Raw genomic sequence first — 18,090 nt, 5'->3', positions numbered from 1 at the left:
CAGGCAAATTAATTTCTTTATTAACACTCTATTGCAGTGTTGTTGGACTAGTTGAATAGACTTTACAGAAAGAAACAGAAAACTGAAGCACACAGTGCTTATACGCTAATAAAGTGAACAAAAGCCCCTGCATTATCTCTAATGGTTAGTTCAGTTCTAAGAAATCTCATGTAGAATTTGTTAAGTTGCACTAAACAGACAAAAGGGAACATTTCTGCAGTACCTTTGCTGCGATTTATATAACACTCTTAAGAAGGACGTCATCTCAGGAAACAAAAATAACTGCATTATTGTATTCTTGACTGGATTTTTTTTCAAATAGGCTACAAAGAAGACTAAAGTACACACTGGAGAAAATTATATTTTCTCCATCCGATTTCATAGCAGGAAATGGATGCAGACAGGAGTGGTAAGTTTATTTTATGACAAAAAAAATAGAGGCTTATAGCAGAAAAAGTGGAGAAGAATAGGAGAATGCAGTTTCTAGAGGAACAATAAGCATTTTCCATTGAAGGCACATATATACTTCTTTTCTTCCAAAGAAAACAAAATGTCAATTTTAAAAGAGGAGCTTGTCATTATTTTCCCTCCAAGATAAACAAAGAATAAGACAGCAGGCTACCATGAAGCTGTACAAAATGCAAAACACTTCTATGCAGACTGCATCTGCCAGTTGAATGCAAATTAAAATGTGAAAGTGTCTGTGCTGGCTGTATGGAAATTAGATTGGACAGTGTCCGTGGGAATATCCTGGCTAAGGTGATAGAAAGCTGAAGACAGAAATTATTATTTTGCTGAAGAAGTCTTAGTCTGATAGAGTTACATAAGCCTGTGGGAGGAAAGAGAGATAGCACCACCTCCTACAACAACTACTGCCTTTTACATACAATAAGATGCTGATTCAGTATCTTTTTTTAACTGTGGATAACAGGTCACCTTCAAGGTAATCGCTCTGTTAATTAGCAAGTATATGATAAATGCATATGTTCTCCACCCAGTAGGACCTACCACACATACATAGCCAGTATATCACACACTGAAGTCAGGATTACTTAGTTTTAGATTCACTGGAAATATGTTATACTTGATTTATCATTATCTTGTGCATCAATCAAGTTTACACTTGGCATTATGAAAAGAAAGCAAGGGTATTTTTGTGTCTGCTTAAGCAATTCAGCTGTGATTACACTAACTGTGAAACAATGCAGAGCAATGAATTTGGAATTAGTTATTGTCAAGTGAGCTCCGTGGAAAATATCAGTCTCAGAAGTATATTATTGTTATTTTTACAATAGAAGCAGGAGCAGAATGACTCTTTCCACTTACGCTTATTGCACAAAGCCAGGTTTTCAGAAGCCCTCTACACAGCTATTTCCACAGAACTTTTACCACTGTCTTCAATACTAGCAGCCTCTGTCCAGTTACATATATATTTTAAATTCTTCTAACTTTCACAATTAGATAATCTGTCAGAAATACCCTGGCTGTGTCTGGCCAGGTATCTTTCCAGGAGTTTACTGTTCCCCATACAAATGAAAAAAATCACAAATCAGCTTGTTTCCTTCCCACCTAATGTTAAGAATAAAACATATACAGGGTCCTCATTTGTTTTATATATGTAACGTATCTAGGCACATGGGAAAACATTTAGACACCTCTGCAGCAGTAGGCATTTCAAATTGGAAAAAAAAAAGGGGGGGGGGGGGGAGGGAGGTTTAAATGAAACAAAACCCCAGCAAGATTCTTGGTCTGTGGGAGCTGGCAACAGCCTTCCTCTCAAGCTCCCTCTCCAGAGGGCATCGCTGGGCTGGCTATAGGCTCAGCCTTTAAACTCCATACGTCTTCCACTCCTTCATGATGGGTTGCTTGACATACTGCTTTTGGAAGCAATTTTCCAGTGGTTAATTTATTTCAAGAATGTCCATATAAGTAGTCTGTGACAGGCATTTAAAGCCATTTCCATTGAGGCGCATGTCAAGATTCACATTAGCATCAAAAGGTCTCTTTACTCTTCAGCTTCTAGTAAAAAATGATACTTATTGTCTGAGGTGTGATTCCCTTATCCATAGGGAGACGATATATATTCTATGCTCCCTTTATGTTCCACTTTTACCCTTCAGTGGGGCTTCTGCAAGGTGTTAATCTTTCATGCAAGTTTGATTACCACCCTGAGGGCTCTATAAGAAAGCAGACTTGTGACTACAGCGCAACGCTAGATGCACAGCCCAAGTTGTGGTGTTCTGGGATTCCAGCTTTCTCCTACGTCTGAAGTATTTGGATCCAAGGGTTTCTGTTTTACACTCATTGCTATTTATAGCCTACCAATAATTAACTTCTGTTCAGTGTTACTCTGTTCAAAGAATTATTTCTTGACTCCACTAATAAGCCTGGAAGAAAACCATTTATGCTTGGATATAATATAAATGCAGAAATCTTCTTTTCACCTGATTGTGGATGGACCTTAGGGAAAAACAAACCTGCCAAAGCATTACAGCAATCCATAGCCAGACCTGAAATGGCAATGTAAAGCTATATGCCCTTCGGCACCCGCCAGGGGCTTCTTAAGAAGCAGCACCCTGGGGTTCTCCATAGTCACATAACAAGAGCAGAATGATTTAAATGAAGATGATGCCTAATAATTCCCAATTCATTTTTGCCTTTTTGTACATTACAGCATCTGCTCATTTTAATTTTTGCTCCTGACTTTCAAAATTCAGACCTACCAAGTGTGTGCCTTCAGCAGTGCCTACACGCAGGTTATGAGTCCGCTGTGGCAGTGCAACTGCTGACGACTCAGGCATGCTGCTGAAGTTTGCCATCGAGGTACCATTTAAATAGACAGAAGCCATCAATAATATACCAACATCATTGACCTTAGTGGGTAATTTGTATGCTTCTTGCAATGCAGTCACATACACCTCAGACTGTCTGGGAAAAAGGGGCAGCTCATCATAAGTTCATATTTTGCTGAAAAGAGAAGAATCTGTTTTTTTGGATTCTGTAACCAGAAGCTTTAGTTAAAGTCTCTTTTCATGACTCTAGTTGCAGCCTACGGGGGATAATATAGTTTTATCAGAGAGGCAATTGCTGTTGTACTCTGAGCACTACTCCACTGCCATGGTGCTATCATGACTGCAGCAAAATTTGCTCCAGGTTGTGCTCTGCTTAAAAACTAAATGAGGAGAATTTAAAGAGGAATTTTAGAAGTTATAGGGCTGACCGAGCAGAGGGGAAACAATTTAAAAGATATGTGGAAAAAAACTGCTATCATCACTGCTTAATGTTCTGAACACTTCTATTTCTGTGAAAAAGTGAATCTCATACAGCATATGGATGGCAAATATGTAAGAAAGACTACATTTCAAAGAATAAAATCTAACACAAAAATATATCACTGATAAAAGTCCTCTTTGCTTTTGGTGAACCAAACAGAAAGAAAAAAGACCATTTTGCAAAACTGGTATAATGGAAAAATTCACTGCATTTCTCAGATTTCATGAGTATCTCTTGGTTAGCTTTCAAACACACCCACCATTACTGGTGCAAAATCAGGGAAAGTGAGTAGCCTCAAACACTGATGACACAGAGTCCCCAGCATTTTCTGCCTGTTCATATATCCTGTTTAGATACACACACCTAAAACTAGATCATATTTATAACTCCTCCCTGCAGATATAGCCAAACCAACTAAAACATACCATCAGAGGTGGTTCCAGAATCATGGGGTAGACAGGACTGAAGTAGAGATCACAATACAAGAAATAAAATCATTATTCTCAAAACATTCTTCCAAATCCCTCAAGGTTGAAAACTTCCAAAATATAGTTTTGAGAACACGAGATGCAACACTGTCCTGTCATCAGAAAAGGAGGAAAGTTTTTGAATCTTTTCTTGAGTTTTTCTAACAAACCTTAGATGAACTGTTTACTCACATACAGTCTCCTGCCACACCACCCTATGTCAGATGTATATTGCTGCCAGGGAAAGTGGGAGAGGGGAGGAAAAAAGGGGATGGACCAGTTAGTTCAACTTAATTCAACTATTCTCCAAGCTTTTTGGAGACCAGACTCAAGAGAAAGGGAGTGAACAGCTCCGTCATTCCTCACGCCCCCAGACTGCAGCCCAAACAGCTGCAGTAAGCTCTCAGTTTGTCCCTCGTCTCGACTGCACTAAATGCATTTGCCCCGTATGGAAAATATCAGGAAGTCCAAAGAATGTGGAAACAACATAAAAGAGTAAAAAAGAAGAGAATCTCCACTGAATACTTTGATGCAAGAGCAACACAAAAAGAGCATGGAGGGAGGAGTGAAGACATTAGATGGATGACTTGCAAAATAATTAATGCTTCATCTACATAACTCAGGGAGCACAACAAAATTAAACTTTGCAGTTCTTTTATAGGAAAAGAACTAGCACAGCCAAATGCAAAGGCCTTCAGGGATGTGCTCCCTGCAAGCCTACTGCATTAAAAGTAGTGCAATTTGCCACTTGTTTTTAAATTTCACTATGCAGCAAAGCATTGTCACTTCCCTTGCAACAGCTGCCAATTAAAATGAGTAAAGTCCTCTACAACAAATAAACAAGATGGTTATGAATATGTAAATCATTATCATATCTCAGATCTCTGATATTTCCCAATGCTTGCATTACTCCTCTCTCCATTTCTGCTATTCTATTAATGAGTTATTCCTGATGTTGGGAAAAAACTTCACTTCCCACCATACTGTCTTCATCTTGCTATTAGTCCTGAGAGTATATTAACTGGAGGCATAAAAAGGTTTGATTGCTTGTGTAAGGCCTAAATCTTTCTTCATTTCAATTATAGGTGAAGTGATTTCTGTTAATTACAAAAATCTAAGAAAACAAGTAAACAAACAGATGGACAAAAGGCTCTTGGGGACATTTGCTGATTACTTTGGACGAATACCTGTTGGGTTGCTTCTTAGAGGATCAGAACAATCTCTCTACTGATTCAGTTCTACTATATCCACTTACATATTGGACAGTTTTAAATGGTGTTAAATAATAAATGCTGACATTTAAGATACATTATCTACAAATTTTGAAGGAATGAGGTTAATTATGTTCAAGAAAAAAATAAAGAATGATTATCACCTCTCATCTTATTACTCAGATTAAATGCCAGAGTCTTTACTTAATCATTTCCTGTGTGTTACTAAGGAGTGTATCTTCCAACTTTTTTAATGAGTAAGGTGAAACAAAATGAGAAAATCGAGGATGTGAAATTTAAACTTTGATCCTAATTATATAGAAAAGAGATGATAATCACTCTTTCAGGCAATTATGGTACACCTCTCTAATCTATAGCTACACTGTATGTATTATATCTGAAGGAAACTGAGTGTGAAATGTGTTAGTAGTTTAGAAGAACAAATGGAAGAAAGGAAAGTGTTATAATCTATTTAGCATTTTATGGGCTATGCATCACAATTCTGGAAAGAAAAATCGTGTTAGACAACATAGCTGGTTCCTATGTGAGACCTGTGTATCTGTTAGGTAGCCCAGTTGTATAGATGACCATAAATTTTGACATAGTGATACAGTGATCTTGTATTTAATGTTGCAGTACGCTTTACAACTGCTAATGGATGAGTCATCACAAAATCCTTATGGAGAAATTACAGCTTGCATTTAAGGATATTTAGGGCCTGGTCCTATAGCTGAATGGAGGAAGCCTGTGTCTACACAGAGCTGTACTGAGTTTGGGCCAGGGTTTTGTGCCAGGACCAGAAGCTGCTAGCACAGGCTCTGTTTTAGCATTTGGAAACCTGGCTGTCTTAGGAGTTCAAATTTAAATGTAGGCATCCTTACATGAATACAGAAACCGTATTATAGCCACACATCTTTGATATGGCCATTAGCATTCAGTGATTTGAAAAATTTTACCTGGAATTGTGTGACAATGAGAATAATAGAAAACTTTCTCCCATTACCTATTTCCAGCTTGTGTTATTAGGATTGTAACCCCCATATATCCGAAGAGCATAGAGACACAACACAAAAGGACTTGCTGTTACTGAAAATATACAGTAAAGTTATGAATCTCAACCATCAAAAGTCTAAGTCACTGAAACTGGCCTCCTGCAAACAGGGGCAAAGCAGACCCTGGTAGCATCCATGAAACGGGAAAGATGAACCTTCACCAGTGACTGGGAACTACTTGGAAGCAATCACTGCAGTGAACAGCTGGTCACAGGCTGTTAGCTCTTACATGCCATATTTACCCTCCAGCTCAGGACAGAAAGCATCACAAGTCTATATGCACTTAACTAGGCCTTTATATTGGACTCCAGGGACAAAATGTATTAGGTGAATTTCATGTTTAAAGTCCCATGCTCTCTCCTTTTTTTTTTTTTCATCTTCTTTCCTCCTGATCACTCCCTTCTTAAGCCCTTGCCAAAGTGCAGTCCTACTGAAATGGAATGTAAAAGTCACTTCATATCTACTAACAATTAACTCTTCCAAATATATCTTTTCTCTTTTTCTATATATTTGTGTGTGTGCATGTACATGTTTATATATATAATCTGGTGTAAGATGTCATATAGAATTTGCACTCTAAAAAGTTGATACGCAACTAAGCCAACATGATTACCAGAAACATTGGCAAGTGTTCTTTTCCAGAATTTCAATAGCTGAAATATATTGATAATTATAGCTAAGAACATAAGCAGAAGAATAGGTACAACTGAGCAGTATGAAAGGCCAAGCTTGTTATCAGCCACTAATATAATTCTATTTAACACTTCCAGCACTAAGAGCAAGATGTTTCTCAGGCAATCCCAAAAGTATCACTCTGGGACTTAGGAAAGTCAAATATCTGGGAAATGACACCACATACACAACTTACTGGTGTTTCTTGTAAAAGTTACACGTTCTTCTTCGAACTGAATACTACTTTTCTTCGGCAAGCTGTACTTCTGATAATGAAAACATCCTAAGACATCAATTTGGAGTTGTGGGGTCAACAAACTACCTGCATGCACACGGATTTCCAATCATACTTTCTCAGGAACTAGAAAGAACTGAAGTCCTATTACAACTTACAGGCTCAAAAATCATCCCACAAGGAAATTTCTTGCAACATCAATGGTAGTTTTCAGTTGTATGTTTCATTTTGGGACATCTTTAACTCAAAAAAGGGACTACTTGTGACTTTAGCTTAAAGTTTGTAAAAAGCTGTTGAAGAAATATAACTTCTTCCTCTTCCAACCTTGAGAATGCAGTATTGCAAAGTTAAGGAGTTGATGAGAAAGAAGCAGTCTCTGTATTACAAATGTAGATATCATAATTTGTTAACAAAAGAATTTTTCATCTCGCATGCACGTTACAGAAAAAAACTATAAAACATATCCATACATAGTGACGCAGTCAAATTATCGGTTAGTTAGGATTTCCTAACTTTGGCAAGTTTAAAATTCAGACCCTTCCTCAATACTGTTCTTGCTTATTTGAATTCTCGATACGAATACCACTTCATATTAATATTTCCTTGGCTCTTCTTTTTCTTTTCTTGGCCTTGGCCTTCTTCAGGTTTCTGGTTCCTTTCTTTGCTAGGTTTTACACGAGAATATAATTTCATATTCTACATCTACATCTACATCTACATATTCTACATCTACATCTACATATACAAGGATACATGGCAGAGTACGTATTTACTAAGATCCTTAAAAGGAAAGTGCTATACTGCTAACACCTCAGTGTTTCTTTACTCCATGCAATGCTGCCAGTGTCAATTAGCAGAGTCTGTTTGCCTTCGGCATGCTTAAAAGAGCTGCTTAAAGTATAAACATGCCTCAGGATTCATGCTAGCAAATATTGCAAAGGTGGGCTGCCAGTGCGCTCCTGGCTGCTCCTTTCCTCTGCTACACCTTCTCTGCAGAGAAAATGTAAAGGGCAAAAACCTCTGAAAGAAGCACTCTCTTTCTTTTTCCTGGAATAGCACAGCTGTCAGGGAGTACCTCCTTCCTCCTGCAGAGGTTTTCTACAGACAGCAACAGGCTTTGGATCATGCCTGCAATGCCCTCAGCCACCGATGCTCAAAAAAACATTTCCTTCTTTCCACTGCTCCCCAAAGCAGTTTTTGCAGTGTGTGTCTCAGCCGAGCCCCTCTTCGAAGCGCTACCCATTTCTATCAGCGATAGAAAAGAAACGAACAGAAGCACACTTTGTGGATCCAGTTCTCTGGGGGCACAGATCCGCACGGGGCCACGAAAGCCGGCAGCATTACTCTGCAGCTACCCCATCAGAAGGGCTGGTGCCTCGAGTACATACAAGCAGAGCGAACCAGAGCTGGGTTTGACAAGCTCAATAACCCAGGGGTGCCTACCACACGGCACTTGAACCAAAATCTCCCCAAGAACAGCCCTTTTGATACAGTGACATAAATATATGTATGAGGTAATTTTCCTGCACAGCGATTAGCTACATTTTATAATTATAGACTTAAATGTTTTCTATGAAGCAGTTTTTATTATTTTAAGTGATTCTACATGGATACTTACATTATTAATAGAAGGGCATACTGGTTTCGATCCGTGAAATCTTTTGGCAGTGACAACTGTAAAGGGAGTTCTTTTAAGAAAAGAGCAAAACATTAAAGACTGGTAGTTACACAGATAAAAAATAGTAACATTTCAAGAAAGCTTTTGGTTTGTTAAAATAGTATTTTGCTAAATTTACCGTAATCCTCAATGTGAAGCATTTTAATTTCTGTCCTGGAATTCTTTTTCTTTAAAACAGCTTCTTTCAACACAGCATTATCCTCTAATATGTAAAACTCTGTAGAAAATAGTAAGAAAAAGCAAACTGAAAGGTGTGGAGAATCACTGCACCAAACAGAAATCAAGATTCTAAAAAAAATAAAAAAAAAGACAAACGTTCAATGACAAATCTTGTAAACAGATTCCTTATTTACACGTTTTTACTATGCAGCTGTTTTGCAAATCAAAAACTGAGCAATCAGCTTAATTCAAAACACACCTCTACTCCTTTTCTGGCTTCAACATGCTTTGCTTTTGTTAAAACACTCCTAATGAAATTGCTGATGAACAATACAAATACTAGCATCCTTGACAAGCACTAAGGGCAGCTGTTTTGGGGAAAGGCTGGTATGCTGGACAAGAGCCTGAGCCTCAAGTGGGCACGCTTTCTCAGGCTGTAGGCATGAATATAAAACACAGCCTGACAGGAAGAACTGATTAGAGACACCTAAGCGTGAAAGAGGCACTCTTCCACCAGCAGATCCGAAGAGCACATTCTTTTTCACCTTTTTAGTCATACCCTGCCTCGGGATTTAGCCAGCACAGCTCTACTTGATCACTACAAGTCCTTTGTCTTCCACACTTCAACAAGGAGTAAGACTTTACAATTTGGTATAAACCCTCAGACAGATTTGAGGTAGTCCTTTTGCATACAAAAGGAAGATTAATTAGTTTTTTTTTTTCTTTTTTTTACCTAAATGACCAAACTTGCTTCTAAAATTTAATTTCTTTATTAAACAATATACCCTCCACTTAGGGCCAAAAGGGATAACCTAAGAAGAATATTTGTTCTGGGCAGTCAACCAAAACGGTATAATAATAGTCTGAGGATGAAATAATCGAAGTAATCCTTAATCATGGTTCTATTAATTGAAAAGAATCATCTAATCTTGCACTGAAACATTATAGATAAATTATCTCTCTCATTATTTGGTTTCTTGTTGTAGCAGACAACCTCCCTCTATCCTGACTTTCTTTGTTTTGCTTTACGATGCTCTAAATAAATCCCCTTTTAAAAAGATTCATTATGAATGGCATTTTAGATAATGACGAACCAAAGTCTACCTTCACAGAACTGAGTAGCTCTACAGAAGTCAATGAATTTACTTTAAACAATATGTGGCCCTTATTAAGTTGGATAAAACTCCTTCTACTCAGCATGCTGTGGTATTGAGCTCTGCAAATACTATGAACAGTGAGAAAAAAAAAGAAGAAAAGAAAAAGGAATTAACACTTGATAGCATGATCTATTACCACTAGGCTACTGTAACATGCAAGACCAGATCTTCTGTTATGGATGAGCAGTGGCTGGCTCAGGACAAGAGAGATGCAAACAATCACAGTTCAGAACTTCTGGATTCTGTGAACAGCTCCGGGGATAATCTACCAAACTAAATCAGGATAGCCAAGGGTTCGTCTAGCATTTTAGGATAGAAAGATGTCCTCTCTCCTCTAAACCATGCCTTCATGCTCTGCTGCTCAAGGAGAGCATATGACACAGCACCTCATGCAGCCACAAGGCACCAACAGATTTGGTGCTCATACAAAGAAAATAATGAGCAAAACTTTAAAGCATAGAGGTATCAAATACCCTCCTAAAAAGGCTTTATTCATGGATTTACCATCATTGAAAATGTCAGTCTGATTTGAAAAATATAAGAGTAAGACTTGGTTCATTGTATGTAGGTCAAATCTGATGATCAGTCCTCCAAGGACTACACCTTATTTCAGAATCATTGGATTACAACTTTAAAAACATTTCTAAAATTAAAGGAGGTGTAACGTAATGGCAGTATAATTTACATAGCAACTGCAAGGGATGAAAAACAACCTGCCACCTAATTAACTCAAGTGTAAATAGAAGAGGAAAGATATGCAACTTAGCATAAAACATATCTGAAAAGCCTGGGAAAGTTTTAGTCATTTGATTAACTTTTTTCCTTATCATTTACAGATGGGGATGTTGCTAAAAGATAATTAAGAGAACTTTACATAAATAAGTCTATTCTATTTCTTTTCATTCGTTTATAACTGTCTTCCCCCTCCTCCATGTTCTCCAAAACAATCAAGGACCATTAAAAAAATGCCTATTAATAAGAATACTTACTTCCAGTATTACTTGTACTGTGCACACTAACAACTGGAACTCCTGGCCCTGTTGGAGAAGGAAAAAATTACAGACAGTGTAGGGTTGTAAATATTAAATATTTCAACAAATAACAAATGAAACCGCCTGTATTCAAGCAAGGTGAGATCCTGCAAGCCCCACATATATCCTTCATTTCAAACACTGAAGTAATTCCACTGATGTCTTCTGGGAAGGACATAGGTAAGATTACAGTACCAACAAAGAATGAAATCCATACAGCATTCTGCCTGTTCAGTAGGCTATCACTACACCTAGAAGGAGGCGTGTTTTTATCTCCTTTTTCTAGCTACAAGAATAAAAAAATTACAGAGGCCATTAAAGGGCTGTCTGAAATATAGCAGTTTAATATTGCAAAATACTAACTTTAGGTTGACTGGAAGATGAACTGGAATAGTCACTTTTATTTTCTAACTCAAAGCCACAGAGGTGTCGCAAAATTATCACAGATTTCACTTAACCCCCTACTAAAGAAGCTCCTCTGGTACCTCAGCTCTGTTAGAGCAGCAGTATTATGGTTAAATCAAAGTGTAATGTAATCTAATCTTACTTCATGGTAATGTTAGATATTATGTGTTCTACCGTACTAATAAGCAACTGAAAGGACCAGATTTCATAGAATCATAGAATCAGTAAGGTTGGAAGGGACCTCTGGAGATCATCCAGTCCAACCCCCCCTGCTCAAGCAGGGTCCGCTAGAGCATGTTAGACAGGGTCATGTCCAGGCGGGTTTTGAATATCTCCAGAGAAGGAGACTCCACAGCCCCTCTGGGCAGCCTGTGCCAGTGCTCCATCACGCTCACAGGGAAGAAATTCCCCCTCACAGTCAGGCGGAACTGCCTGTGGTTCAGTTTTTGCCCATTGCCTCTTGTCCTGTTGCACAGGACAGTAATTAATTCTCCATGTTAAAAGGTATTGTGCAAATGCACAAGAGGACATATGATGGTGGGGTCACCTCACACATACAGCATGTCCAGAAGCAGAGTTACGTTACTGTCCTGCTCTGAGGACACCCACTAGTATCAATTTGAGAGAGAAAATGCTTCCCCTCACCTCCTAAACATGGAATTTGTGCACAGAAACTTAGATTTTTTTCTTGGTAAAACATCTAAATTATAGGCAGGCAGCCACTACTGGGCTGGGAAGGCAGATGGAGGAAAGCAGAGGTCCCTAAGGCCCCCAGGGCACAGGAGGGCATGAAGCCTCCTGCGAAACTGTGGCTCAGGCTCCTTACACCATCACTCGGGATAAGAAGATTCCTTCTGGGAACAGTTCAGAGATATAGTTTAATGTAGGGGCTTTGAGCCATCCTGAGGAGGTGGCCTGGTTGTCTCTCTTCATTACTTATTGCACAAGCCTAGGGAAGCTTAACTACCTGAAGTAAATAGCATAAATGCCATTCACAGCCTCCACTGAAGATTTTCATCAATGTCATTCTCAGCCTCAAGAGAGAATATTGACAGAAATCTTACAGGCAAATTGCTGCCAAATCAAAGCTTTCTCCCTTAGCTCTTTAAGAACAGAATTTCTTCAGTGTCTCTTTCTGCCTTTTTTTTATCATCTCTTTTTGCTTTTTGTGATTTTTTTTTCTTTGAATTCCCATTTAGGAAAGACAGTTTTTCAGAATGTGACATTTTTCAGGGGAAGGCACTGGCATTTTCCAGGCCAGCTCTGTTTGCAGTCCTACAAGATGGAATGATGAAGGCAGATTTAAAAAGGGAGATTAAAGTAGATGAAAAAGCCAATCAAGAAGGAGGCGGACAGGCTTGCATTAAAGGCACTGTCTTAGAGCTCAGCAGAACTGAGTACGTGCCTTGGATTTGCCATGGATTTGATGTAGCTCACTAACACAAAGCAACATCTTACTTCTCCCTGTATAAAACGGGGAAAACAATTACTCCCTTTCTGAAGGATCTTGTCTGAATGAAGACGAAAAAGAAAAAGCCACAGGCAGCGTGGAAAGTAAGCAAAACGGAAGCCTGCCAAGACAGGGAGGCTGTCAAACTTCTCCTACGAAGCTAGGAATTAGCTCCTCACTCTGGAGAGTCTCTGGAGACCTTTTAGAGATGGATACAACTGGTATAATCGGACAGATCTCCCGTCTGAAGGTAACTAAGAAGAAAAAGTTATCCTAATAAAGGTGTAAACAGGAGGTGGAAGAACTGAAACTTGCATAGATCGGATTAGTCTAGCACCCTCCACGAATTTTCTAGGAGACCTGGTTTTTGTTACAGTCCAGTCAGGCTCATTTGTTGCTGGAAAATGAACGCCTGTGTACATGTACATGGTGTCACCTGTCTCCTCAAGGCAGTTTACTTTGCACTCTGGCAAGCACGTCCAAGCAGAAGTGGGATCACACTGCTGCCATAATCGTCAACTCCAACAGACACAAGAGAAGATCGATGAGTAAGAGTTGGCAACTCTAACAACAACGTTAGAGGTATGAAAATGTTTATGACGCTGTTTTATCATCTCTGTCCACTACCTCCAATTTAGGCTAATCTGGTTGCAACTTAGTAAAGTGCAAATTTAATCCTGGGAGGCAGCTCTACAGACTAATCAGCCGCAGACAGAGAAACTGGAACTTCCAAAGTCACTGGAGTCAAGAATCTGTGAACTATTTCATGTGCAAGCTCTTACTGACATCCTCATTTTCATATCAGAGGCACAAATTAAAAAATACAAATTGAATATAATTTGCTAAAATAACACGAGAAACTATGTTTGGGGGCCTTGGTACAGAGTTGATTCAATACAAAAAGCTCCTCCTGATTTACCAACACTCCCTTCTTGCAGCAGTCTGAGATTTCCCCTACAGGGACCACGTCAGGCACATGGGAGAACTGCTTAAATCATGAGGAACTCATTACCGGTGACGCCTTTGCTCAGATAATGGCCTCTGAATTAGCTCCATAATTTGTGCTGCAGGTTTAACCATGTATGGACCATGCAGTTAATTTATTTATTTTTTCTAAGCACCTAGCTATTATATGTGCATTTCCACAAAAAAGCCCTTATTTTAGACAATATATATTCATTGTTTATTTGTTTGAATAGATTCAATTCTCAAGCAGGCAGATATTTTATTTGTGTGTAAAAAATGTACAGTTGCAAAAAAGATAGGAAAAATGCATGCAAACAGAATGGGCTATTCACATTTATTTCAGATGACTTGTGTTCTATTATTTTCAATCTGATGCTGGTTGGAAAAAAATACTGGGAGAATGCTGTCTGTAAAACACTGCAAGTTTCAAGGCTGGTAGGTCTAGCTATACACTCTGTCATTGATTGTCTCATGCTTTTCTGAATCTGTTTTTATCATCTTGCTTATTTATCAGTGTTTATTTCCTGGGTGAGTATTATAAAATACTCAAGGCAGGCTGGGAATTTTCTGCTTCTACATGGCAGCCTGCTTAGGGGACCCTGAACCCAACTACAGCCAGTTGCCTAAATGCCCTTTATGGTAATTCTGTTGATAAAGAGGATCTGTCTGTGTGGATTAAATCGTATTTGATTTTTGACAGATACATACATATATATATATGTGTGTGTGTGTGTGTGTGTATACACATATATGTCTAGACACACACACAGACATACTGTTAAGGAAAACAGGCCCTCATATGTTTAACTAGATACGATTGCCCAAGAACACTCCCAACACAAAATACAGTGAAGCTGATTATTCCACTCATTATTGTTAGGAACCACATTACCTTCACTATAAAACCCCACACTTATTTTGCACAGGATTTTTATCCAAAGTGAATTTAAAAATCAATGTTTTTTACAAGGACTGAAGGGCCAGAACTGGCGCAGTTTTCCAATTTCAGTTGTTTATTTAGCTTTTACACAGAACATCTTTCCTTATAGTCTTGCAATAAGCTCTGTAGAGAACTTCTGATTAACCCACTACTGAGCTAAATGTTAGACTCTAGCCTTATGCACATCTCAGGGGAATGCATTAATTCAGGAAGTACACATGCGACTAATATAATACAAGCTGTATATTTGACTTACCTTTACAGTGCAGTAAAAAATGCCTATTCATGGGGCTAAACTTTGCACTGAAGTATGTGCACTGGTCTTTCAGGAAGCTGCATGAGAGACACTGGCGATTCAATGATCCCACTGTTGATACACTGCAGGAAAAGTTCATCAGAAATATCAGGTTTCCATTGGAATAATATTTAACACGTCAGGAATTAGCTCATCAGAGAGCGGCAGAATTTGTTCCACTGCTTAATCTTGCCAAAAATCCCTGTCCTATTTTGTGTCTGATGCAAGCTTTCTTTTGGGTAACTCAATGCACTACTGTCCTGTAAACTGGGCAAAATGGATGGGTGCCAAACCTGCCTAAAGCAGCACCAGGGTCCCAATAGCTAACAGCGCCCTAGAGCAACAAATATCAGGATGGCACCATGAGAAGAATGACTTCACTAATCTCAGATTTTAACTTCAGATTTAAGCATTAAGGGTTTTGTAAGAAAGAGGTCTTAAATTTTAAATCTCTTAAATCTACAAATAGGCTATAGAAATGAGTTTCATTACTACAGGCTTACTACATGCTTGCATTTAGATTTGTTTTTTATACTCTTATAAAAGGCTAGTTAAGAGTGGTAAAAACATTTTGTGTTGAAATGTTTCCCATTAATTTTTTAATGTGTCAAATATCATCAACATTTCTAGTTTGGTAAAACTGCAATTCTTTCTTTCCTACAATTATAGTGCACTCATTTTTATACAATATAAATGATTATCCAGCACCCAAAGCAGCAATTAAGCTCACAGAATATCATCTTAGCATTTATAACTTGAGATGAAGATGCTGTTAATACAGCCGTATGTACTTCTTACCTATGTAGCTGTCTTCCTCTTGGGGATTCTTCAGTGCTTAAAAAATAACTGCACCCAAAAGACAAAGAAAGTTAAACTCATTTTGGAAAGCTGCCTGACCAAAGTGGCATTTACAGAAGTGAAAAATGTCATAAATTACATTCACTGAATTAAAAATTCCCAAGTATACACGAAGATCAAACAGGTACATTAAAACCTAAAGTTCAAGGCTAAAATTTAGACCTAGATAGAGTAGCCATTTCAGACGCTACATGATTTCACATTAAAATAGTGACAAACTTAGTTCTTCATGGTTTCTGTTTGGCTCTTGCAAGGCCCAGGAGCTCTCGACAGTAACCAGGACCCTGTCATGCTTTGTACTCACAAATACACAACAGAAAGCTGCTCTGTCATTCCCAGAGTTCGCAATATAAATCCAAGGGGTGGAACAAGGTCACGATGAAATCAAACTGTGAAGTGCAACAGGCCTTGTGAAACGTGAAAGCCTTTTTGACATGTAGACCAACCTTTTCTTCTACCTAGTGATAGAAGCTAGCACACTAGGCAATGTTTTACTGACACAACAAGCAGGTGTAAAGTAGCTTAGCAGAGCTGCTGCAAGAATATCAAGGCAAGTCCCTGCTGAGTCCCAGACGAGATCCTCACAAAGTTTCTGCTGGAGAGGTGTGAGAAGAGTGAGGAAGTCCTCTCAGGCAGCTGAGACAACCTACATGCAGTTTATAAGCTCTCTGCAGGCTGAGGAATATCCAGACATTTTTTCATCTGCCACTTCAAGAAGTATCAGGACAGTTTCTTCAGACACATTTAAAAACCCACAGAAGGACTGGCCAGAAAGGACATCTCACTGGCTCTGCTGCCAGTAACACTGGGGAGAGGAGGCACTGTTCCAGTCTCATAAAGGTCCCTGCTGAAAAATCGTTTATTTCAAAGCAAATCAGAATTCAACACTTTTTTGCTTTTTGAAGACATACGTGAAGACTAACTGAAATCCACTGCAGTTAGCTGGAGCCTTCAGATAGAAGTATTGTGTTGGTTCTTTACTGCTCCAGGAGTCATGAGGTAGGTGGTGCATTTCCTTCCCATTTTGGAAGCACAGCAGCTCCAGGATGGGCTTTGAGAAGGTTTCTCCTTCGCTGAGTGATCTGGATGAAACTCAAGGGTTCTGACACACCTCTACATATCATCACTTGAACGTAAACATTTGAATCACATCCCCAAACAAGGTCCAGAGAGCTCCTGCAGTTACCAAGCAAACTTGAAAGCTGAAGCCTTTGGGGTTTTATCAAGTCTAATAATTCAACAAGGACTTCTCTGGAATCCAGGGAAAGGCCAACAAAATGTTGCTGCTGCTGCATGGTTCAATTTCTTTTATTTAAAAAACAATTCAGTCAACTGTACACTCCTTTTCGAGTACACTGTACACTTATTGGCAGAAAATTGTCTTACAACGCATTTTATGTGTTCTGAGTATAGAATTTATGGTAATGTTCAAAAATGAAAGAAGTATTGTTATTTAATTTTAGATACACTATTTCCTGTTGAATGGATTCCACATTAGTAATTCAGATATTTCCCTAAACAGACAAAGAGAATACTGCTTACATCTTTTGGGTATTTTCATCATACGCCAGGATTTTGATAACTTCCCAGTTTCCCGATGTTAGGTGTCTCACACTGATTTGTTCACTTTTGGCCTAGGGAGAAATGGAAAATATTTAACTTTCACCTTAGTTCTTACATTTTTCTTTGCCTAACACGATCATCTGCGCATGTTACTACTGATCGCAGCCTTTTAATCTTTAATGTACAATGTAATGTCTTTAAATCACAAAACCCATGTTTTGAAAGGCCTGAACTTCCAGTATCCTTTCTCTCTCATATATAAACTTTGCAAAGATATTAAATCATCTCTATTTCCACTACAATTGTTCTTTCAGTTGCTGATACGCAGACAGACAGAAGTCCTATGCTTCAAGCCACGAATCTTGTCAGCACATGTATTTTGTTTCTTATAGTGTATTTTTTTCCCTTTCCTTACAGCAGTGGCATAGCAGGAGTTGGAGCCCTGCAATCAAAATGCTGCACCAGAATGTGTTCACTGAGCTTCCACGTCTTGTGTGCTTGCACCGAGCCAAGACTCCTGCAAGGAGGCTGCGCGGGCAGAGGCCGCAACAGCACCCGCAGCGCAGGCAGGCAAACCTCTCCGAGGAATGCGCCGCACGAACTCGGCCGCAGAAGCTTAGAGGCTCTAAACCCAGGTTAAGCCTCTGCTCCAAAACGCACTCTGGAGGAGCCTCTCTC

General features: G+C 38.9%; 1 protein-coding gene across 4 annotated transcripts in view; it reads right to left on the bottom strand.

Moving 5' to 3' along the window:
* Window positions 1-18,090, bottom strand: part of DPP10 (dipeptidyl peptidase like 10) — a 216,147-nt gene that overhangs the window by 10,385 nt on the left and 187,672 nt on the right. For all 4 annotated transcript variants that reach the window (XM_062578191.1, XM_062578192.1, XM_062578193.1 and 1 more), the window contains 6 exons: window positions 17,392-17,483; window positions 15,790-15,837; window positions 14,953-15,074; window positions 10,894-10,941; window positions 8,707-8,805; window positions 8,529-8,598 (listed from right to left, as the gene is read on the bottom strand). In XM_062578191.1, the coding sequence (XP_062434175.1) occupies window positions 8,529-8,598; window positions 8,707-8,805; window positions 10,894-10,941; window positions 14,953-15,074; window positions 15,790-15,837; window positions 17,392-17,483 (479 nt within the window). The remainder of the gene's footprint in view (window positions 1-8,528; window positions 8,599-8,706; window positions 8,806-10,893; window positions 10,942-14,952; window positions 15,075-15,789; window positions 15,838-17,391; window positions 17,484-18,090) is intronic.

This window comes from Rhea pennata, chromosome 6 (genome assembly GCF_028389875.1).
Source record: "Rhea pennata isolate bPtePen1 chromosome 6, bPtePen1.pri, whole genome shotgun sequence".
NCBI lineage: Eukaryota > Metazoa > Chordata > Aves > Rheiformes > Rheidae > Rhea > Rhea pennata.
Note: the sequence above shows the minus strand (reverse complement) of the source record. Positions and strands in the feature narration are given on the sequence as shown.